The 22929-nt window shown below is 39.9% G+C and overlaps 1 protein-coding gene across 3 annotated transcripts in view; it reads left to right on the top strand.

Annotated features, from left to right (window-relative positions):
* Positions 1-22770, top strand: part of MAP3K13 (mitogen-activated protein kinase kinase kinase 13) — a 52488-nt gene extending 29718 nt beyond the window's left edge. For all 3 annotated transcript variants that reach the window (XM_083363372.1, XM_083363374.1, XM_083363373.1), the window contains 7 exons: positions 9751-9860; positions 10467-10583; positions 10931-11068; positions 12281-13004; positions 13313-13383; positions 17311-17608; positions 18143-22770. In XM_083363372.1, coding sequence (XP_083219498.1) covers positions 9751-9860; positions 10467-10583; positions 10931-11068; positions 12281-13004; positions 13313-13383; positions 17311-17608; positions 18143-18244 — 1560 coding nt within the window. In that variant the 3' untranslated portion in view covers positions 18245-22770. The remainder of the gene's footprint in view (positions 1-9750; positions 9861-10466; positions 10584-10930; positions 11069-12280; positions 13005-13312; positions 13384-17310; positions 17609-18142) is intronic.
* The last annotated feature ends 159 nt before the right edge of the window (positions 22771-22929 follow it).

Here is a 22929-nt window from a genome sequence, read left to right as displayed (position 1 = left end):
AGTAATATTTTTCACTATTTTTGTTTTATCTTTATTAATCTTCAAACCTGCTACCTCACCATATTTTTCTATTTGTTCTATTAATACAGGTCCTGTCTCTAGTGGCTCCTCCAAGATAAATACTAAATCATCTGCGAAACTTGTAGCTTATATTCTTCTCTCTTAACTTTCATACCTTTTATATCCTTATTCTGTCTTATAGTTCTATTTAGTATCTCTAGTGTCAATACAAACAATAATGGGGATAAAGGGCATCCCTGCCTTGTTCCTTCACAATGTTAATCTTTTCAGTCATATCTCCATTAATCATTATTTTGGCTATTTGCTTATTATAAATTGCTTTAATTACATTTATAAATTTCTCTCCAAAAACCGTAATCTGTAGTTGTCTTATCATGAATTGCCAATTCACATTATTGAATGCTTTCTGCGCATCCAAAAACATCAATGCCATCTTTTTTTCGGGGTGTGTTTCATAGTATTCTAATGTGTTTAATATAATTTGCATATTGTCTCTAATCTGTCTTTTGGGCAGGAACCCATTTTGATCTAAATGTATAAATTCGTTTAGGAACTTTTTAAGTCTTTCGGCCATGATTGATGCGAATATTTTATAGTCCACATTCAGCAAGGAAATCGGTCTATAGTTCTTTATTTTCGGTATTTCCGTTTCTTCCTTTGGTATCAGGTATTTGTGCTTCCAACCACGAATCTGGGATCTTAGCTTCAGAGAGGAGTTCATTATAGAGTTCCAGCATTAGATTGCCTAACAGTTCCTGCAATGTTCTATATAGTTCCGCTGGTAGCCCATCTGGTCCTGGTGTTTTGCCATTCTTTTGGTTTTTAATTGCTTCTGTTAATTCCATCATTGTTTTTTTCTCTTCTAGTAGCTTTTTAAATTTCTCTGGTACTTTAGGTATCTCTGTTTTTTCCAAGAATTGTTTTATCCTATCATCTGAAACTGCTTGTTGCTTATATAAATTCTCATAATATTCCCAAGCTATTTTTTTCTTTTCTTCATTCCGGTGTTGTAAAGTCCCCTTGGCATCTTCCAGTTGTTTAATCCATCTCTTCTCTTTTTCCTTTTTAATTTTATATGTCAACCATCTCCCTGGTTTGTTTGCATGTTCAAAAAAGGTTTGTTTAACTGCCTTTATTTTCGTTGCCACCTCTTCATTTTCTATTGTTCATTTTATGCTTGTTCAACTCCCATTAAATTTTTTATCTTTTTGTTTTGTGTATCTTTCAGTAATTCTTTCTCAAGAGTCTTATATTCTTCCTCCAGTTTTTCCCTAATTTGTCTTTTCTGTTTATTCTTTTTCCCCATATAAGATATAGCAAGTCCTCTCATGTACGCTTTTGCCGTATCCCAGACATTTTGAAGTGAGGTATCTTCTGTTTTGTTTTCCTTAAAGAAGAAAGTCATTCTTTTCCATATTGCTGGAAGTCTTTTTCATTCAATACAGTTTGATTTAATGTATATCTTGTTCTCTTTTTTTGTCCCTTCCATGTAATTGTGACTCGATTGTGGTCCGCCCATGTGCTTGTTTCTGTGTTTATATTTTATGTACTCAGTGCTTTTTTTGTAAAAGAAAAAGGTGCCGGAACTCACACATGTCATACAACTCACCTTGCCTACCCTACAAGGTTCCATCCAAAAAAGGTGCCGGAACTCCGTTCTTTTTTTATTTATTTATTTATTTTAATTCCATTTATATCCCGCCCTTCTCCGAAGACTCAGGGCGGCTTACAAGCTTAGCAGTAGCCTTCATTCTATGTATATGCCTGCTTATTAGGGCTTTCATACACCCCCCAAGCGGCATTATTACAAAGTCAGCTTATTGCCCCCAACAATCTGGGTCCTCATTTTACCTACCTCGGAAGGATGGAAGGCTGAGTCAACCTTGAGCCTGGTGAGACTCGAACCTGCACTAATTGCAGGCAGCTGGTGTTACTTAAGGAGGCATTAGCCCACTGCTCCACCAAGGCTCTGAGCGTTCTATGACAAAAAAAGCCCTGTATGTACTTGTAAATAAGTCTATTGATGTCCATATCATATCTACTCTCGACCAGGACAGGTGGGACTCGAACCTGCACTAATTGCAGGCAGCTGGTGTTACTTAAGGAGGCATTAGCCCACTGCTCCACCAAGGTTCTGAGCGTTCTATGACAAAAAAAGCCCTGTATGTACTTGTAAATAAGTCTATTGATGTCCATATCATATCTACTCTCGACCAGGACAGGTGTCTGTTAGAATAGAATGTATATTGCTTCTTTTCCGGATATTTTTCTCTCCAAACATCTAATATATTTAATTCGTCCACCATATTATGAAAAGATTTTGGAAGTGTTCTCCTTAGGGTCTTTTTTTTTGTTTTGTCGTATTATAATCCAGCCCAGCCTTTACGATAGCGCTGAAATCTCCAATCATACATATGCTTTCAAATTCCAATTCTATTATTTTCTGGTGTAATTTTGAATAGAAATTTTCTTGGTTTTCATTTGGGGTGTAGATCGCTACCAATAAAGTTTTTTTACAATTCATAATTACTTCCACCATTAAAATTCGCCCTTCTTCATCTGAATATAACAATGTAGTTTGTATTGCTTTTTGAATATATAATACCACACCTCTTTTACTCTGATCTTCAAGTGAGGTATATAATTCTCCCAATTTTGGATATTCTAGTAGATATTTATGTTGTTGCTTAATATGAGCTTCTTGTAAAGAAATTATATCCATCTTTAATTTCCCCAATTTATTTAGTGTTCTTTTTCTTTTTATAGCCGAATTCAGTCCATTTACGTTTATTGAAATTGCTTTTATTTCTTCTTCCATGATTATTTATTTGAAGTTTTAGTTGCTCTCGTTATTCTCATCTCTCTTTGCTCTTTTGCCTCTTTTGCTCTTGTCCCTTCTCTCAACACCCTTTCCTCCTGTTCTATGCTATACTTACTGCGTTGCTTCTCTGTCTCGTCTCCTTGCTGTCTGGTTACTCTTTCCCCTCTCAGCCTTTCTTCTTCTTGCTGCCCAAAGTATTGATCATAGAAAAGTTCTGTTTTCTCTAATGTGTCCACTCTATGTCTCTGTTCTTGCCAATTTATCATTACTCCTTCTGGTATTAACCATCTAAAATTTATCCCTTTTTTAATTAAGCAATTTGTCAGAAATTGATACTCCTTTCTCAGGTCTCTCACTCTTCTTGGGATCTGTTTTAACATCACTATCTCTCTTCCCTTATATTTTATTTTAACATTTCTCAGCTTCTGCAGTATATCTACTCTTAATGCTTTTTTTTAGTAAATCTTATATGCACCTCTCTGGGGAGAGTATTTCTCGTAGCATATCTAGTGTATATTCTAAATATCTCATCTATATCATTAATTATCTTTTCCTTGCTTTCCTCCAATGCTTCTGCTAATATTCCCACTATTACATCTGCTAGGTTCTCTCCCTTTTCTTCTTCAACATTTTGGAATCTTAAATAATAATCGGCTCTATCCATCCAGCCCAGCCGAAGGGCATATTCGGAAGGGGGGTGTAGGAACAACAGGCTAGCACCGTTTCGCGGTGTGGAGCCTTTCCCCCCCCCCAGAGAAGTAGAAGCGGCAGCGGCCGGGCGGCCTGTAGCCTGCCGCCGATCAGCTGGTGCTCTGGATCAGCTGTCGGGCGCTGTGCTGGCTAGAATTGATTGCTCGCTCTCCCTTCCTCGGGCGCTGGGGAAGCTTTCTCAGACTGAGATGACTTCGGCAGCCTAGGATCCTGCTGCGGACCCTTGGATGGATCATCAGGCGCCTGAACTCGGTTGGAGGGCACCGTTTGCAGCCGTGTGGATCTCTTTGCTCCTGACTGTTGCTCCTGGCCTTTCCGCTTATAAAATGGCTGCGGATTCCTGTTTCGGCGTGGAGGCTATGGGGGAGACTTTTCTGTCTCCTTTTTCTCAGAGGACGATGGAGATTTGGCTGCTTGAATCTGAGCACTTGACATTTATAACTGAGCTCCCTGCTGCCCTAGAAATGGATTTAGCGTGTTTGGATGGTCTTTGCTTGCTACTTTCCAAGATGGATTGGAGGCTGGAACAGGATTTGGGACATTTTTTCTCCTGTTCCCGTGACCTCCCTATGATGTTCCGGAAGGAGTCTAGGACAGGCCGTGGTGAGAGGGCGGCCCTGGACTGGCTATCAATCCCCTGCTCGTGTGAGAGACTAGCAGGGGGGACTTCTGCTCCCCCAGCAATGCTGCCCTTATCCATCCCAGGCTGGATCTCATGGCTAGGTGAGAGGACAGTCATGGGCTCTTGTCTGGACCGGCTCAGGTGAGAGCAGAGCCGGACTGGCAGACTGCTGGATGAAGACACGTTCCGGACTTAATGTTTTTTACATCTGAATTAACATCTTATCATCTTAATAACATCTGACCCCATTTGTGAACAATGGCTCATATGGACAGTTCCATCTCATGGCTCGAGTACAATACTCTGGATCGGACTTGTACGCCCTCAGAGGGGTTTCTCCCTCCTGGATACGACCAGCCTTCCTTTCTAACATTCCCCTTGATGACGGGCCCAATTGCTGGGACCCCAAGACGTGGCTGGGCTTAACTAGGGGCCTCGAGTTGAGATGTGCTAAGAGGCCCCTGATAAAATTTTTAGCCGGTTATTTTAAAAGGTTAGGGAGGGGGAGGGGTAGGAGGGTGGGGAGGGAATCTTTAACTGGCACTCAGTCTGGGCCTGTTAGGGGTCCTGACGGGACAGGGTTGGGGGAGGCGGCTGCTGGTTCTATGAATGTTGGGGTGGGGCTTCAAATCCCCACGACGATAGGGAATGGCAGCAGGTGGTTGCACGGAGGGCCATATCAACACCCGGGATTGCGCCCCCGCTATCTTCGAGCGGTGGCGCACTCCGACCCTCTGGTTAGCACCCTCTTACCCGGGGATGAGAGTGATCAGGTCCCTGAGCTCAGGCTGGTCTATTTTAACGCCAGATCCGTCGTTAACAAAGCTCCCCTCATTCATGATCTGATCGAGGAGGAATGTGCGGATCTGGTGTGCATTACGGAAACTTGGTTGGGCTCGGAGGGAGGGGTGCCTCTGACCGAGTTATGCCCTCCAGGTTTCCGGGTGCTACACCAGCCACGGGCTCAGGGCAGGGGTGGTGGGGTGGCAGTGGTTGTTCGGGAGACTCTGTGCCCGCGGGAGGCCACCATTGTCCAGATGGCCGGGAGTGAATCCCTCCTCCTGAGATGTGGTCCTCGGGCTCACTTGGGCTTGTTGCTCACATACCTGGCGCCCGGCTGTGTGGCGACAGCCCTGCCCGAGCTGCTCGACACTCTCTCAGGGCTGGCGGTGGAGTTCCCCAGGCTTATAGTCCTGGGTGACTTCAACCTGCCGTCACTGGGAGGGTCGTCTGAGTTAGCTCGGGAGTTCATGGCCTCCATGACAGACATGGGCCTGACCCAAGTTATTGAGGGCCCGACTCATGTGGGGGATCATACTCTCGACCTGGTGTTCCTATCTGGACAGTGGTTGGATGATCTGGGAGGGGGTTCACCAATCATTACCCCCCTGTCATGGTCAGATCATTACCTCCTGCAGCTGGTTTTCCGTTATGCCACACCCCGCTGCTGGGCTGCGGAACCGACCAGGTGGTTCCGCCCCAGGCGCCTAATGGACCCGGAACGGTTCCAGAGGGCGCTTGGGCCTATACCCATCACCCTTACCCACAGCCCAGTCGATGCTCTGGTGGATGCCTGGGAAAGGGCGGCCGCCGGGGCACTTGACTGCATTGTACCCTTGCGACCTCTGACCCGGCGCAGATCCCACTGGGCTCCATGGTTCTCTGTGGAGCTCCGGGAGATGAAGCGTCGGAGACGAGGTCTAGAGAGGTCCAGCCGATCCGAATCTGACCGATTGCAGTTAAGAACCTTTATACGGTCTTATCTTGCGGCGATAAGGACGGCGAAGTCTAACTACTTTGCTGCCCTTATCGCATCCGCAGATAATCGCCCGGCCGCCCTGTTTAGGGTAACTCGCTCCCTCCTTAATCAGGAGGTGAGGGAGGATCCCTTGCGGGGACGAGCCGAGGAGTTTAGTCATCATCTTGTGGACAAAATCGCTCAGATCCGGACCGGTCTGGACTCTGACTGGGCAGAGTCTGATGTGGAGGAATCGGATGGTCTTGAGCATGTTATCTGGACTGAGTTCGACCCTGTTTCCCCTGATGATGTGGACAGGATCATGGGGAGGCTGGGCACCACCACCTGTTTGTTGGATCCGTGCCCCTCCTGGCTAGCTTATGCGGCCCGGGAGGGGACACAAGGCTGGTTCCATGCAGTAATAACTGCTTCTTTGAAGGAGGGTGTCTTCCCTGCCGCCTTGAAGGAGGCGGTGGTGAGACCCCTCCTCAAGAAGCCTGGTTTGGACCCGGCTGTTTTAAATAACTATTGTCCAGTCTCCAACCTTCGCTTTTTGGCGAAGGTTGTTGAGAGTGTGGTGGCGCATCAGCTCCCTCTGTTCCTGGAGGAAACTGATTATCTGGACCCGTACCAATCGGGTTTCAGACCCGGATACAGCACGGAGACAGCATTGGTCGCGCTGGTGAATGATCTCTGGAGGGCTAGGGACAGGGGTTGCTCCTCTGTCCTGGTCCTATTAGATCTCTCAGCGGCTTTTGATACCATCGACCATGGTATCCTGCTGCGGCGTCTCAGGGGGTTGGGAGTGGGAGGCACCGTTTTACGGTGGTTCTCCTATCTCCTGGGCCGCTCGCAGTCGGTGTTGGCGGGAGGGCAGAGATCCGCCCCGAGGCCTCTCATTTGTGGAGTTCCTCAGGGGTCGGTTCTCTCGCCCCTCCTGTTCAACATCTATATGAAGCCGCTGGGTGAGATCATTCGTGGTTGCGGGGTGGGGTATCATCAGTACGCTGATGATACCCAACTTTTTCTTTCCACCCCGAACCAACCCAGCGATGCCCTCGCCGTGATGTCCCGGTGCCTGGAGGCGGTCCAGGTCTGGATGGGGAGAAACAGGCTTCGTCTCAATCCCGCCAAGACTGAGTGGCTGTGCATATTGGGTCAACCAGACTATTCCATCTCTAACGATGGGGGGTGAGGTGTTACCCCCCGTTGATAGGGCTCGCAACTTGGGCGTCCTCCTGGATTCACGACTCAATTTTGAAGACCATATAGGAGCCGTGACCAGGGGGGCTTTTGCCCAGGTTCGCCTGGTGCGCCAGTTGCGACCCTATCTGGACCGAGATGCCCTACGCACAGTCACTCATGCGCTCGTGACCTCCCATTTGGACTACTGCAATGCTCTCTACATGGGGCTGCCCTTGAGGACCACTCGGAGGCTTCAACTGGTGCAGAATGCGGCCACGCGAGTTGTGATGGGGGTCTCACGATACTCCCATGTAACACCTCTACTCCGCGAGCTGCATTGGCTTCCGGTTGCCCTCCAGGTGAAATTCAAGGTGCTGGTGATGACCTATAAAGCCCTACATGACTTGGGACCGGGATATCTGAGGGAACACCTGCTGCCGGCATCAAGTTCCCTTCGTCCAGTGCGATCCCACAGGGAGGGTCTGCTCAGGGTGCCACCGGTAAAAGATTGCCGGCGGGTAACACCCAGGGATAGGGCCTTCTCTGTGGGGGTGCCTGCCCTTTGGAACCAGCTGCCTCCGTTTGTTCCGCCGGGGCCTGAAGATCTGGCTCTTCGAGCTCTCTGGCCCAGGCTGAGGACTAATTTATTTTAATTGGGGTTTTATTTATACAGGGATAAATTTAATCTTTTTTAAATTTGGTTTTTAACTTTTGTATTTTTGGTTTTAATTACCCTGTAAACCGCCCTGAGTCCCTCGGGAAAGGGCGGTATATAAATGTAATAAAATAAATAAATAAAATAAATCTCTAAAGCAATGATCATTTTTTCCTGATTCCTGTCTGTTAATGTAAGTCGGTTATCAATCTCCTCTAGTCTTTTATCTATTAATTCAATTCTTTCTTCAGCTTGTTGCAATCTTTGTTCATTTTTCTGCATCAGTTCTTTGACCTCTTTTAGGTCCTCTTCTAGTTTGCCAATCCCTTCTTTGAAGTCTGTGTGTAGTGCCAGTATCATATTTTTCAGTTCCATGTTGGATCTATCTTGCTGCATTGTGTTGTCCAGTGATTTCTGTGCCACCGGACTCTGTGATATTAGGGCAGCTGTTGCTGGGTGTGTTGTGGTCTTCTTCATTTTCTCCAGTAGTTTGTAATCCAAATGTTGATGGGGTATTATAATCCAAATGTACTAAAAAAAAAAAACGAGTACGAAAAATTTCAGCGACAAGTAAAGGTGAGTACAAAGGGAAAAGGAAAGAAAAAAAGGAAAAAGCCAAATATCCTTATATTTAAAAAAGAAAGAAAGAAAGAAATTAATCCATACAGGTTACGCTCTTTGTTCGTTTCAGAGTCTCTGTGCCTTAGTCCAAAAGAAAAAAAAATCAAAGTAAAAAACAATCCATCATTCTGCAAACTAAAAAAACAACAACAGACTCTGTAAACTTCTTATCAGTGAGTTCAGCAGCTGTCATTCAAGGTCACTTACTCTCCCTTTTTTTCTTAAGCTTCAAGGGTATCTCAGCCGAGATACTTGATTCATTGCCTTCTTTTGCCTTCCATTGTTATCCACCGCTGCAGTTCCAGGAGAGGAGCAGTTTAAAAATCCGCTCCCCTCCCTCACTTTTGCACGGCTTCAAATTCTTCTTATTCCCCCCCCCCCAGTTTCCAGCATTTAAGGATTCTCAATCTTCTCACACAGGCAATCCTCCAAACTTACTTTCAAGATCTTCCAAGTGGCCGCCCTGGCTTGTGACGGCTCGCAATGGCCGTCTGACAGCTGCTGGTCCGGGAAGCTTCCGTCGGCTCTCCAGGAGGTTGCGATCCCTCCTGTGCTGCCAAAACTGTGCCTCCCTTCAACACCATCCCTTCAGGACAGCTCTGATCTGTCTGAAACTCAGACAGATCCCCAAACAGCTGAAAAATGACAATCCTTTGGGAGCTTCCAAAGGATGTGTCGTCCCGCCACGGTGCTGGCCCTGGCCCCTTCTAATTCAATAATTACTGAGAGCAACAGATTCAGTCTGTCATCTTGTCATAAGAACTTTAGAAAAGACTGCTGGATCAAGCCAAAGTCCATTTTAATTCAGCATTTTGTGTCTCATTGTAGCCAACTAGGTGCCTCTGAGGTGCTCATAAGCAAGGAGACAGATATATACCTCTCTCCTATTAATGATGTCTTGCAACTGGTATTTGGAGATTTGCTACTTATATCTTGAATGTATAATTGATTATTCAAGACTAACAGTGCATAACAGATTCATTTTGTAGGTCCATGTTAGTAACTCTCATATGTCTAATGCTAGTGATATTAATCTGTAAATTCCCCAAGTTAATTATACACTGGGCAGAGAAGTGCTTTTTTTTTCTCTTTCAATTAGCTTCATTGGGAGATTCTTTCTTGTAATGTTTTCAGGGACTCCTTACCTGTTTTCTTTGTAACATGCATACTTTTTGTACCTTGATCATATTTTATTTATTTATTAGATTTTTATCCCACCTTTATTACTTTATATAAGTAACTCAAGGTTGAGAAACAAGTTGAGTGTAGCTCGGCTTTCTTTCTCATATGTTAGTGCAATGTAACTTTTCGTGATGTAATTGCCAAAGCTCTGAGTTATGAGGTATAACCATCTAAATGTAAAATTGCTTGAATAGGCTGAATGGAGAGAAGAAGTAAAGAAGCACTTTGAAAAGATTAAAAGTGAAGGAACTTGTATACACCGGTTAGATGAAGAACTTATTCGTCGTAGAAGAGAAGAGCTCAGGTCTGTATTTATTTAAGAGGTTACGATGATTACTGGTTTTAGATTAAGAATCCATCTACTTTATTATACCTTTCCCACATGTGCCAGTAAGTCATATCTGGAAATTCTAAAAGGGGCAAACAAAGGAAACAGCTCTGGTTCTAGCAGTTGGTATTCACATAACGTCTGAACCTGGGAGATGCATTTAATTAGCATGGCAACTGTCTATTGGTAAATATGCCCTTCCTAAAGTGTCTAATCTGCCCTTTTCAATTCAGTTCCTTCCAGATATGTTGAGATTATACTTCCTTAATTTCTGGGTGCTGTAGTCCCAATGACTGCCAGATTACGAAAGGTTGATTTACTCTTGTCAGTAATGAGTTTTTATCGGTTTGAACTGTAGGCTAATTGTTTTTACTAGGTGGAGCTGAATTCTTGTTTTTTGACAAAGAGACCAAATACTATTATCTATTTCTAAATAAACCATGTTTTTGTTTTGACAGCATTCAAATGTTTTCATAACTTTTGTCTGTTTTAAAAGTTACCCTTAACATGCTTAATAATAATGCTGCATAAGTATATGCTGTTGGTTATAGGATTGTACTGTCAGCTCTTTCCTTTTCTTAGGCATGCCTTGGACATTCGTGAACATTACGAAAGAAAACTTGAAAGAGCCAATAATTTGTACATGGAACTCAGTGCCATCATGTTACAGTTGGAAGTTCGCGAAAAGGAGCTCCTCAAGTACATATATCCATCTATGTTTAATTTTTATAAGAATTCTGTAATTGACTCCAAAATTGGGAGAATCTTTATTCTTCTTGTTAAGCACTTTTTTCTTCTGATCAAAGTTGTGAATAAGAAAGGTGTATTCATTTGCAGGAAATGATAGTTCTGTTGGGTTACTGGATATTGATATGAGGCATAACTGGAATTTCTGACAACTTTGCTTGATGCCTTATAGGATAATTAGGTTTTTCCAACTGCCAGGTATATACTTTAACATACTTTGCTTACAGCAGTTTGTAAACCTTTGAATAACCTTTGATTAAGAGAAGATTAAGAGGTTTTTTTTTTAATGTTACATTTAGACGGGAACAAGCTGTGGAAAAAAAGTATCCTGGAACTTACAAGCGTCATCCTGTCAGACCAATAATCCATGCTAATGCAATGGAAAAATTAATGAAGAGAAGAGGACTCTCCCACAAATCTGGGGGGCAAACTAAACGGTGAGGCAAATAACCATAGTATATTCAAGGGGGAGGGTTACTTTTCATAATTTCCTGAATTCTTTTGAATACCAATTTCTGATCACTGAAGTGGTGTTGACATGTGCAATAAATTAGATAGTAATATATGAATATGAATATAGTTTGCTATTTAACTGCTTTGAAAAGAACCTAATAGTCACAAATGGATATGTTCAAATAATCAGATAAAATGATTAATGGGTCTTGAAGCTTGGACAGTAAGATGTGGTAAATAAACACATTTTATTTATTATTTAAAACACATGGATACTAAACACAAACCACATGACTCTGGATGGCATATAAAGTCATTAAATAAAAATACAAAAGAAAAAAGAAATGAAAAGACAAATAACATGCACCACTAAAGCAAACTAAAATAATTAAATGGCAATCAGTACTAAAATACACTATCTCAACCAACTGCTTGGGTAAAGAGCCAGGTTTTAATTGCTTTTCTAAAGGCTGCATGGATAGAACCAACGAACTCAGTTTTGGGTGGACATCATTCCAAAGATCTATCTTTGGTTACATCCCAAATAGTTCTACACCTCCATTCTTAGTTCTCACATTGTGCACTTTCCTACATGATATCCATAATTTTATTTTTAATTAAATATGTGCAATTTAGTTTTCTTTATTCTAAACATATAAGTGGACTCATTGGCAATAATAATAAAGCCACAGGCTTCCTTAGCCAATCAAAATTATATTAAAATGATAACACCCATGGGGCAATGTCATGATGCAGGCTCCATCCTTTTATCCTTGTGTCGGATATCTGATGCAAGTTGTAACTAGTGGTTTTTGCATCATGATGCAAATTTCAACACTTCCCCCCATAGATCTTTATGAAGAAAACTGAATATATTGCAGGTTAGCACAGGTAACTCTGTTACCAAGTGATGCAATTAAAAGTGAAAAAAAACCACACAACTCTATCTGACATGACATCAATTCTGACTGCATTCATTAAGCAAATCACAGTGGATTGTTGAGCATGACAATGGTTAGTGATGACCCGGTGACCAACCCGGATTGGATCCTGCAACATTATCCTGGGACATGTATGTTTGTCTTCATTTCTGATAATTCTCCTTGTTCAGCGCCATTATAACTCTGAATGACTTTGAGTGAATGGTCGGAAAGCAAAACTACCTATAATTTGAATGATTTTGCATTCTTTTCCAGACCTGACCTGTTGAGATCTGATGGCATATCCAACACTGAAGTGGCCCCTAGCGGCTCTCCTCTCTCAGGGAGTCCCAAAATGACAACACTTAGTAGCAAGGGACGTTACCGCAGCAAACCACGCCACCGGCGAGGAAATAGCAAAGGCAGTTACAATGATTTTACTGGAGTCTTGAAAAATCAGCCAGCACAGGATGACATGGGCCAGCCAACTCACCATCATCCCCATCATCCCCATCATCATGATAATTATCTTCGACTTAATATACATGGACAAGATATAGCCAGTTGTGCTAACAACCTACGATACTTTGGTCCTGCTGCTGCCCTACGCAGCCCTCTTAGCAGTCATGCCCAACGGAGGATGTCTGGCTCTAGCCCTGATCTTATCTCTGCTGCTGTGGAAGCCGATTCAAGGAGAAATCTGGAGGTAAAGAAAGATGGAGAGAATAAAGCTGATTTTTGGGAATGTTGTCAAACAGATACATATAGTCTCTGTCCTCAGTGCAGAATGGGAGCAAATGATGCAAATCAACAACAATCACTTGATCCAGGGCTAGAACAGCCTGAAGGACCATTGTACGATTCAGCGTATGCAAATTTGGAGTTTCCTGCAAAGAATAAAGAAGGTGAATTCAGCAGCCACAGGTCAGTGTCTCCTCTTGGCTCCTCTCATCTTGCAAGCACTCCAGGACTGCTGGGTAAAACTCGATCCATTCCGAAGGTGAGGCCTTCAGAATTCTTAAAACAATATTCTTGTTTACCTGTGTTCTATTTTCTCATTCATGCTATTTGCTTAATTATACTGTGTCAAGGTTTTACTGCTAAGCTTGTAAGCCGCCCTGAGTCTTCGGAGAAGGGTGGGATATAAATGGAATTAAAATAAAATAAAAAAAATAGTTTATGCTGACTAGAATGAAATTTAAACATTTTTCTTCCTGAAAATTGCATATTTATGAGGCTTACTTTTAAATTGGAATCTGCATATTTGTAATTATTTGGCAAATAACAATTCCTTTTGTTGCCTACCAGAGTGGTGATGATTCTTCAGAACAAGAAGAAGGAGAAGTGGATAGTGAAGTGGAATTTCCACGGAGACAGAGGTAGAACAACCCAGTCTGACATTTTATGAATTATTTAGTAGCAGTTCATTTAAGGAATCTTCATATGATTTAATTTCCTTTCTGCATAAAGAAAACTTTTGAGTTTGACAATGTTAGCTAAGATTTTCATCCAAAGAGTTGCTCTATTTTAGAAACAAAGTATATGGGATAAAACAATATGGTCAAATGTGTGTATTGTGTCAGACCTAAGATGTTGAGCAAGTAAGACGTGGATACAACACCACTTGCTTCTTTCAGCAGCACACGTGCACATCATTGATCTCACTGATAAGCACTGGGATATGATTAGTGGCCAATGGACAGACATGAAAATAAAAATTACAGTTTATTATATGTGCAAACTTACCACTATGAATAAAATGTTCAGATGAAATTATCAGGAAAGATCTTTCTACCGCGTCTACAATACGTACATGAAAAGTGACTCTTAAAAAAAGATAACGCTTGGAAAGTTGATTTATTTATTTATTTATTTATTTATTATTGGGACTTATATGCCGCCCTATCTCCTGAAGGACTCAGGGCGGCTAACAACAATAAAATACAATAATACAAAAGTTAAAAAGAAATTAAATTAATAGCCCCAGTAGAATAAATTAAAATTAAAATTAAGTTAAAAAATTAAAAACATAATTAAAATCCCTGTCAGTCCAGGCCAGCCTGATGGAAAAGGAGTGTTTTGAGGCCGCGGCGAAAGGACCGGAGATCCGGGGCCATCCGAAGCTCAAGGGGGAGTTGGTTCCATAGGGCTGGCGCTCCCACAGAGAAGGCCCTCCCCCTGGGGGTCGCCAGCCGACATTGTCTAGCCGACGGCACCCTGAGGAGGCCCTCTCTGTGTGAGCGCACTGGGCGATGGGAAGTCGTTCCCGGCAGCAGATGGTCCTGCAAGTATCCCAGGCCTAAGCCATGTAGGGCTTTAAAGGTAAGTACCAGCACCTTAAATCTACTATTTTGATCCTTTTGGGGGACGTAACAATTATTGCCTATAACTGCAAAGATGTTCATATGTTTGTGTGTGTGCATGTGTGTGTGCATGCACACACACACATGTATATCCCAGATATATATCAATTTACAGACATTCTCAGAGTAAAGAATAAATATAATAAGACACAAGGAAAACAAGGAATGTTTGTGGATAAGTATACTGTAGGACAAGAAATTAAAAGACGCTTGCTCCTTGGGAGGAAAGCCATGGCAAATCTAGACAGCACACTAAAAAGCAGAGACATCACCCTGTCAACAAAAGTGCGTATAGTCAAGGCTATGGTCTTCCCAGTTGCAATGTATGGCAGTGAAAGCTGGACCATAAGAAAGGCTGAGCGCCAAAGAATTGAAGCCTTTGAACTATGGTGCTGGAGAAAACTCCTGCGAGTTCCTTGGACTGCAAGGCGATCAAACCGGTCAGTCCTAGAGGAGATCAACCCTGACTGCTCTTTAGAAGGCCAGATCCTGAAGCTAAAACTCAAATACTTTGGCCACCTAATGAGAAGGAAGGACTCACTGGAGAAGAGCCTAATGCTGGGAAAAATTGAGGGCAATAGAAGAAGGGGACGACAGAGAATGAGGTGGCTGGATGGAGTCATTGAAGCAGTAGGCGTGAGCTTAGATGGACTCCAGAAGATGGTAGAGGACAGGAAGGCCTGGAGGAACATTGTCCATAGGGTCGCGATGGGTCGGACACGACTTCGCAACTAACAACAACAACAATACTGTAGGACTTTGCCACCTGTTCCTTGTTTTTCTTGTATCTCTCTCATAGTTTTTCTTCTCTAACTTGAATAGAAGTTTTCATTTTTTTAAACTATATTTTGTTAAGTATTTGCAGAATGTTTCATAAATTTTGGTGAATTTCATATCATAATTTGAGTTTATTTGGAAGGAGCCTAACAGGTACAAGAGTACAAAAGAGAGTTGTATACAATGGCTGAAATTCAAAATGTTCCATACTTGAAATATTCTTTTTCCAACTTCAGTCATTTCAAATTAGAAACATTGTTTGACCTTGAAAGAGAGCTACTTTAACCTGATGTTTGGAACAACCAATTTCAAACTAGAAATATTCAGAGATTCAGGCCCAAAATATTTCGGTTTCAAAATGTTTTGGATACTATAGTAAAAATGTTTTACATAATTGTATACCGGTTTTTCAGGCTGAGGACCAACATTGGTCCTTGAGTTGTGTCTGGCCACAGTCCAAAATTGTAATTTGATTTGCATTTAGTATATTTTTTTATCATTTTAATAGATTTGAGTGATCATCCAACTCTGGGCAGCTCATAGCAATAAAAGTATAAAAAACATATACAAACTAAAAAAACCCAGCTCCACCTCCCAAGCAACTCCAACAACTTTCTGTAGGTCCACTACTCTATTCCAATGCCTAGGTAAAGAGCCAGGCTTTAATGGCCTTCCATAGAGCTAAGAATGTGGGGGCTTGCCAGATTGCTGGGGGGGAGTGTATTCCAAAAGGTAGGAATGGTAGGAATTTAAAAGGCATATTTCCTAAGACCCACTAGATGGCAGTGTTTCTAGGAAGGGACCTGGAGCATGCTCATTCTGTGCAAATCTGGATCTAGTGGAACTGATATCCTCAGAGAAATTAAAGATAAGTCTGGTGGTTATCCTCCAGCCATCCATTTGATAGTTATTGATTTCTTTAAGATTAACTGTTTTAATTTAGTAATGTTGAGATATAGGGTGTGTATTCAAAACTTTAGCAGATACTGAGAATTGCTGCTGTTAATGTTTTTTTTCCCCTTGATGGAAAAAAGCTGGATATGACAAAATTTGGAGAAAGAGATAAATGAATTTTGAGAAAGAAAAAATTAGGAGATTATGGATAATGTATCCAGGTTTTTGCAACAGAAAGGAAAATACTCTAGATGAAAATTGTCACCTAAGTACCAATCTGGATATAAAGTTTAGAGCAGGTTATGAGTAAGATTTCTTCATACCAAAGTGCACTGTTTGGAAAAAATGGACCAAAAAAGCAAACGTTATTAATTTGTAAGAAAATAAAACATGTATTGTTACATGATTGTTTTTGTGCATTTGATGTATATGGATTAGAAAATTTGTCAGAAAACAGGGTAAAAAGTGTGTATGTCATGAGATCCATTTCAACATTAAGAAAAAATCCTCTTTTGTGGGGTTTAGCATGTTCCATAAATTTAAATGATTTCTGAGATAACATAAAAATGAAGTTTCAGGTTTATTCTAAATGTTCAGGAATAATTATAAACTTATTATTTTGCTGACAGAAAAATTAGCATTTTTTTTACTGCTGCCATTTGATAAAGCTGTTGTTTTAAAATGAGTTAATGAAGTTTCTCCCCATTGCCCTCCCTGATCCTCTGACCTCATCTGAGCAATGTGGAATGGCACTTGTGAATGGAAGAATTGTGCAAAATTGAACATAGAGCCATTTAATTTGAGTATTCTCTCCTTCCCAAACCTCCCAATTTTCCTCATAGTGTAGGAAGGTCTCTGAAAATGATTTCCATGGTGCAGCAAGCTGCAGGTCCAAAAGGAAATGGGCAGTTTTCATTTGTGAATTTCTTTGGATTCATTTACCCTAAACCCTATCTTGTCAATTCTCTATCATACCAGAATAGAATAAAGAGAGTGTATTTTGCTGTAGGATAGTTTCCAACTTATTTAGAATAGTTTACAATTATTAAAAAGCAGAAGAAAGACTATTATGAAACAGAATGTGCATTCTTCATGAAGAGGAACATTAATTACATTTTTATGCATAATAGTTTTGAAATTGTATATACAATATTTTTTAAGAATGTCAAAGTTGGCTTTCTACTTGTCATTTTATTTGCATATACAGTATTATAAAAACAGTTGTGTGCAGCATTTGAATCAAAACTGACTCATGTATTAATGGATTTGCAGGCCACATCGTTGCATCAGTAGTTGCCAGTCCTATTCAACCTTTAGTTCCGAGAACCTCTCTGTGTCTGATGGGGAAGAGGGCAATACCAGTGACCATTCCAACAGTCTGGATGAGCTGGCTAATAGGCGGGAAGATTGTTTGGCTGAGAAGTTCGATGACATGCTGTCACAAACTCCAGAAATCCCCATTGAGATATCTACTCAGTCTGATGGACTTTCAGATAAGGAGACTGCTGTACGCAGGGTGAAAACCCAGATGTCACTTGGCAAATTGTGTCCAGAGGATCATAGTTATGAGGTTAGAAACATTGTCTCTCCTTTGCTTAGGGATATTACACACTATTTAGTTGTTCTGTAACCAGGTCTGTCAACCAATTAATGCAGGGGTGACCTACGTGTGATCCTATGAAATTTATATCACCTGTCACCCTTGAGCATACTTGCTATGGCTTATGAGAGATAGAATTCAGCAACATCTGGAATACCCCAGTTTGCCTGTGTTTAATTAAATCATTTTGCTTGATCACCTACCTGCTTCTTAAATGATTTTATTAATGTCTTGGCTAAATCCTAAAATAAGCTAACCTTAGGAAGTTCATAGAAATAACTTCCCAACTCCCTGCAGTCATTTGCAACATTCAGACAGCTTTTCCAGATGATCAGAGGATAGTGGATAATGGGGGAAGGGGGAAATAAACTTTGAATTCCATCAGTGGCTTGTGTATGTTTTTAGCTTGCATAGAAGGGAACCACTTTACCTGTCAAATAAAAATATTGTATATTTGAAATGCCAATAAATAATTTGAATTGCTTCTATTACTTTGTAATACAGAATCCTGGGGAGTTTGGAGACTCGGGTGGTGAATCTTCAGAAGAAGACTGTTCTGATGCAACTGTGAGAACCAGTAAAGTCTGCAACTCTGCAACCTTGTAATGATAAATTTCCTTTAGCCTCATTAATCTGATCAACTGGCATTTTGATTCCACTCAGAAAAAACTTTTTCATTCCGTCTTTGAGAAGTTGCTCCTCCACCCCATCAACTAAATGATCTGCAATAACTTGAATCTTTGGAGAAATGTTCTGATGAATTGGTTTCTCAATGAGCATTTCAATCATGAATGGCAGGGATGTATTTTATTGAATAATTGAACTATTGTATCATATTTTTGGCATTTTAACACTTTTTACTGAATAAGATGATCACTGTCCATAGGCAAAGTAATTCATTACAAAAATAGAAATCTGAAAAAGAATCATTTTGAATTTTAAGAGAGCATATGTAGACAGAATAGAATTTGTCATTACTTGGCCATGTGGCTCTGAAGGGCTGACAGTTTAAAAACACAGCAACTTCATTGATTTCACTAAAACAGTGCATGAGATAATCTATGAGCAAAAAATCATTTGTATAACCAATGTAACTTTTTCAATATAAAGTATTCACATTCCAAGGAAAAAGTATCTGAGATGCTGTTCCTCAGCATAAGAAAATGGAAACTTAATTGTTTTCATTTTAAAATTTATTTCATTGTTACTTGATTGCAAAACCTTACAACTACATTTACAGCTTCTCTTCAGCATTTATATGATCATCATATTACTGTGAGGACAGATAAAAGTATTGAATGTTTGATGGATAGATGCACATACTGTTTTACTCTGTTAGCTTGTTCTCTTTATATATTGCCTTTTATTTGGTTCCTTCAATGAAAAATACACGTATCAAATTAATGCTGAAGAACTTACAAGCCATGGAAGATATATTTTATATATCTTGAAGGAAGAAATTAGAACTGTTCCCCCTACAGCTCGGGGATAGTCCAGCTAGGCCACACAATTTGTCTTCCTACTGTTTCAGTGATACGGTTTTGATAGGAGAGAACTGGCCACTTACTATGATGGAAAGTTACATAACTTTTTTTTTAAAAAAAGGCAATTCGTGAAAATGGTCCTTGGGTTGAGCTTGAAGGAATATTAAGTTATATTTATATTGTGGATTCTGGACTGATATCCCTCTTTGTTTTTTACAAATATGGTTTACCATTCATTCTATTTCCTATAATTAAAATGTTCAAGAAGAGCAAAATTCGTAACACTAAAGTCCGGTTTTCGAATCAAAGTGTTAATTGTTAAGTTTCAGTGCTTCCTTCCATCATGTTGGCTAAAGAATGACATTAAGAAAGAAAGCCTTTGGCGAGCGTAGCAGGGTTTAAGTGAATATCAATTGCACCGTTCACTTCATCTGCAGAATGAAAGGCAAGCATGGGTTGATATTGTGCTGCTGTTTGTTTACATTTGATTTGATATGATTTTTTTAAAGCATTAATAGCCTAGTGACAAAATGTAGGAAAATTATTTACTAATATTAAAGAACAGTATTGTATGAGTTAAATTATTCCATACTTTCAAATTCTGTAGCTGGACTACATGAATCATAAATTATTTTATTATTTATTATAATTTCTATAGATTAATGATAGGGCTTGTTGTACTGCAGCATGTTCTTCAGCTATGCTGTGGATTATATCCCAGGAGGAATAGTAACCAAAGTGCTCTATGTATAATGCAATTTAATAATCTTATATAGGCCACACTGATTTTACTCAATTGCAGCAACCTATGGAAAATAAACATGGCATAGTTGGATAAAAAATTGCATTTGCCATGAGTGTCAAGTATATAAGTAGTAAATCATATGAAGCTTCAGCATGCATTAGGTTCCCTGTTGCAATCCATAACTGTGAGATATTGTCAGATTGAAATATAAAAGAATTCAGACCTGTTCACTTGAACTGGCATCTCCTGCTAAAATAAGATTCCTCAAGCTTTATATCAGAGGGAACCGAGTTTTGTGTGTTCTGAACAAAATTGCTTTTCCTGCATTCCCTGCCTATTTCCCCAAGGAGGAACTACTTTTCTAGGGAGACCTGTATGCTGTTGATACTACATTCCCCATTAATGCCATTCCAATTATATATATGGGGCAAACTATCTAGGAAGATTGCTGCATCTGCCAAGCCCATGGAAAATCCCTACTTCAGAAACATTGCTTGATCTAGGCAGTTAAAACTGACAGGAACAACTATCACGTTGCCCTTTCTCTATTTAGGGTCACTCTTTCATAAACACTTATCACCACTTTGTATCTGCATTATGAAGATAATCTCCAAACAAGTATCTGCTTTGCAGGTAGTGTTAGCAATAAAGACATGTTCTCCCTATGGCTTCAGGTTGGAGTTTAACAGCCCATGGATAGCTCTGTATTTGGAAAAGAACATTCCTTTTTTTTAAAAAAATGGCAAAATAAGAGTGCCAGGATTGACAAAGTGCTGCATGCTGTTTTTCCCCCGATATGAAGCACTTGGGATTATTATCTCAGTGCTAACTTTACCCCAATGTTTCTTCTATGAGAAGTTCTATTCTAATATCCTGCTACCCTGGAAAAGAATACAGGAGTGTACAACTATCAATTTGGCAGGCAAAAATTATCTAGGATCCTGAATAAAGGATTTTCTTGTAATCCTTTAATTGCAGATATTGAGCCTGGAATCTTATGCATGCAAAGCATACCTTTTACCAATAAAGTAGTTTTTCCCCAGAAGAAGTCTCTACATTAGTGCAGAATGTGTCCAATTTAATTATCTTTCTTGTGTCTGGTTGTTTCTTTTTTGGTATTTGCGCTTATCCTCATTTGCAATGACATGCTGCACAATGCAATTCTTCAAGAGACTATTTTATGATTCAAGAAATAATTAGGATGAGTATCCAGTAAAGTTTTCAGTCCTACACTCTCCTGCTAATATGTAGCCTGTGTATCTCATTACACTGAAGAAAAAAAGTGTTTTAAATGATCCTACCCAAAGAGCTCTCTACTTATTAGGAGACACTGGTTTAAGAAGCAAAATGAATATGGGGGTCCTAAGAATGTAATATCTAGCAGATATTTTGGATGTGTCTTAATATTTGTTACTGATCAATTTACAAACATTCCAAATGGCTAGAAATCCATGGTTTGTTATTAAATACAATAAAAGGATTCTTCTAGATACATTTTTATCAAATTATACCTAAAATAGTTTGTTCAGCTGTAAACAAGTAGAAAAAGTTTTGAAACTGAAATTTTAATCATAAGTGCAATCCTACTTTTCCCAGTTCAATTGCACTATATATCAGTTCTAACTTCAGAGCATTCCCTAAAGCACAAATTAAAAATGTCTTATTTCTTCACAAATATAGTCTCACAATTGCAAAGGGATCCAAATTAAGCAGTGTTTTTGCTGATAATAGTTAAACTGACAGCTGGGCTACATATTATGATCACTGTGGGAAAACAGTCAATACAACAAGTTCTTCTGTCATAAAGTTAGGTACATAGGCAATAGTTATATTCAACAGTGATGTAACCTGACTCTAAGCAGAGATGTTGCTTGTTCTGTTATTACAATACACCTGTGCATGTTTCGTTTCAAGAACAATAGAATAATTAATTCTAAACTTTGGATGTTGACAAATTCCACTTTAAATATTGGTCAAACATACATAGTTGATTTTCTAGTATATGCCGGTTACCTTTTTAAAGCTTTCTCAATTGTGAAAATTAAACATTTCTTTTAAACATGGAAACAATTCTCAGGTGAATTTGGGCATTTTAAAAAGTTTGCTGTGTTCTCTCGCCCCAATAGAAAAGTACTATTTGGTTTCTGGAGCATTAGTTCACAGCACTAAATATTAAGAAAAATGTTCAGAACTATGGGAATAGATAGTAAGAAACAGAATATTAACTCTCCTTTCTCCTAGGAAGCAAGAGGTCTCCTTACTGGAAGAAAAGGGAGCCACCATATTTTTTCACATATTACATTGAATTCATAGAAGCAGCTAGCACAAGAAATGATGCAGTTTTGTAATAAGAAAGGGAAATAGTACTGTTATTGTATTAATTCTTTGATAGAATCTTACAGACTACAAAAGAATAGCAGAATCTAGATTTAGTTCTTAAATTTTTCAAACCAAAAGCCATAAACCATTTCATTCAGTTTATGACACAGTATTGCCATGTGTGAATTAGTGTTAGTTTTCTTGCTGTGTTATGACTGTTCTGTGCAAGGGCATTACAATATTGTAACTACCTGATTAAGGGGTCGACAGTGGCAAAGCATAAGAATAAGCAATGCAAACCAGAGATAGCTTTTGATTGAAAAGCCTTCTTTGGCATATTTTCATGATTCGTACACTCTATTCTTACTTGCTGGGTCCAGTTATGGTACAATCGATATGTTGGCTAATGGTTAGTGGAAATTATTATGTTTATATGTCATATAGAATTATAATTTTATCTTCTGTGCTGTCTTTTCTCTCTACTTTGAGGCAAACTTGATTTCTTTTTGTATTGAACATTGTATAACAATTGGGAACAAATGACTATCAAATAGATGCATGGAATAAAAAGCCAGTGTACCTCATTACGTGTTTGCAGCTTCAATTTTGAACATAAATGTATGACTCAAAGGTATATCTGTGTTTATTCAAAATCATCTTTTTTTCTGTACAGTAGTTATAGGTTTCAAACTATAAGAAGGTGGTTTGCTGATTGTTTTGGGTGGAGGAAATGTAATATTATA

This window comes from Vipera ursinii, assembly GCF_947247035.1.
Source record: "Vipera ursinii genome assembly, chromosome: 5".
Lineage (NCBI taxonomy): Eukaryota > Metazoa > Chordata > Lepidosauria > Squamata > Viperidae > Vipera > Vipera ursinii.
Note: the sequence above shows the minus strand (reverse complement) of the source record. Positions and strands in the feature narration are given on the sequence as shown.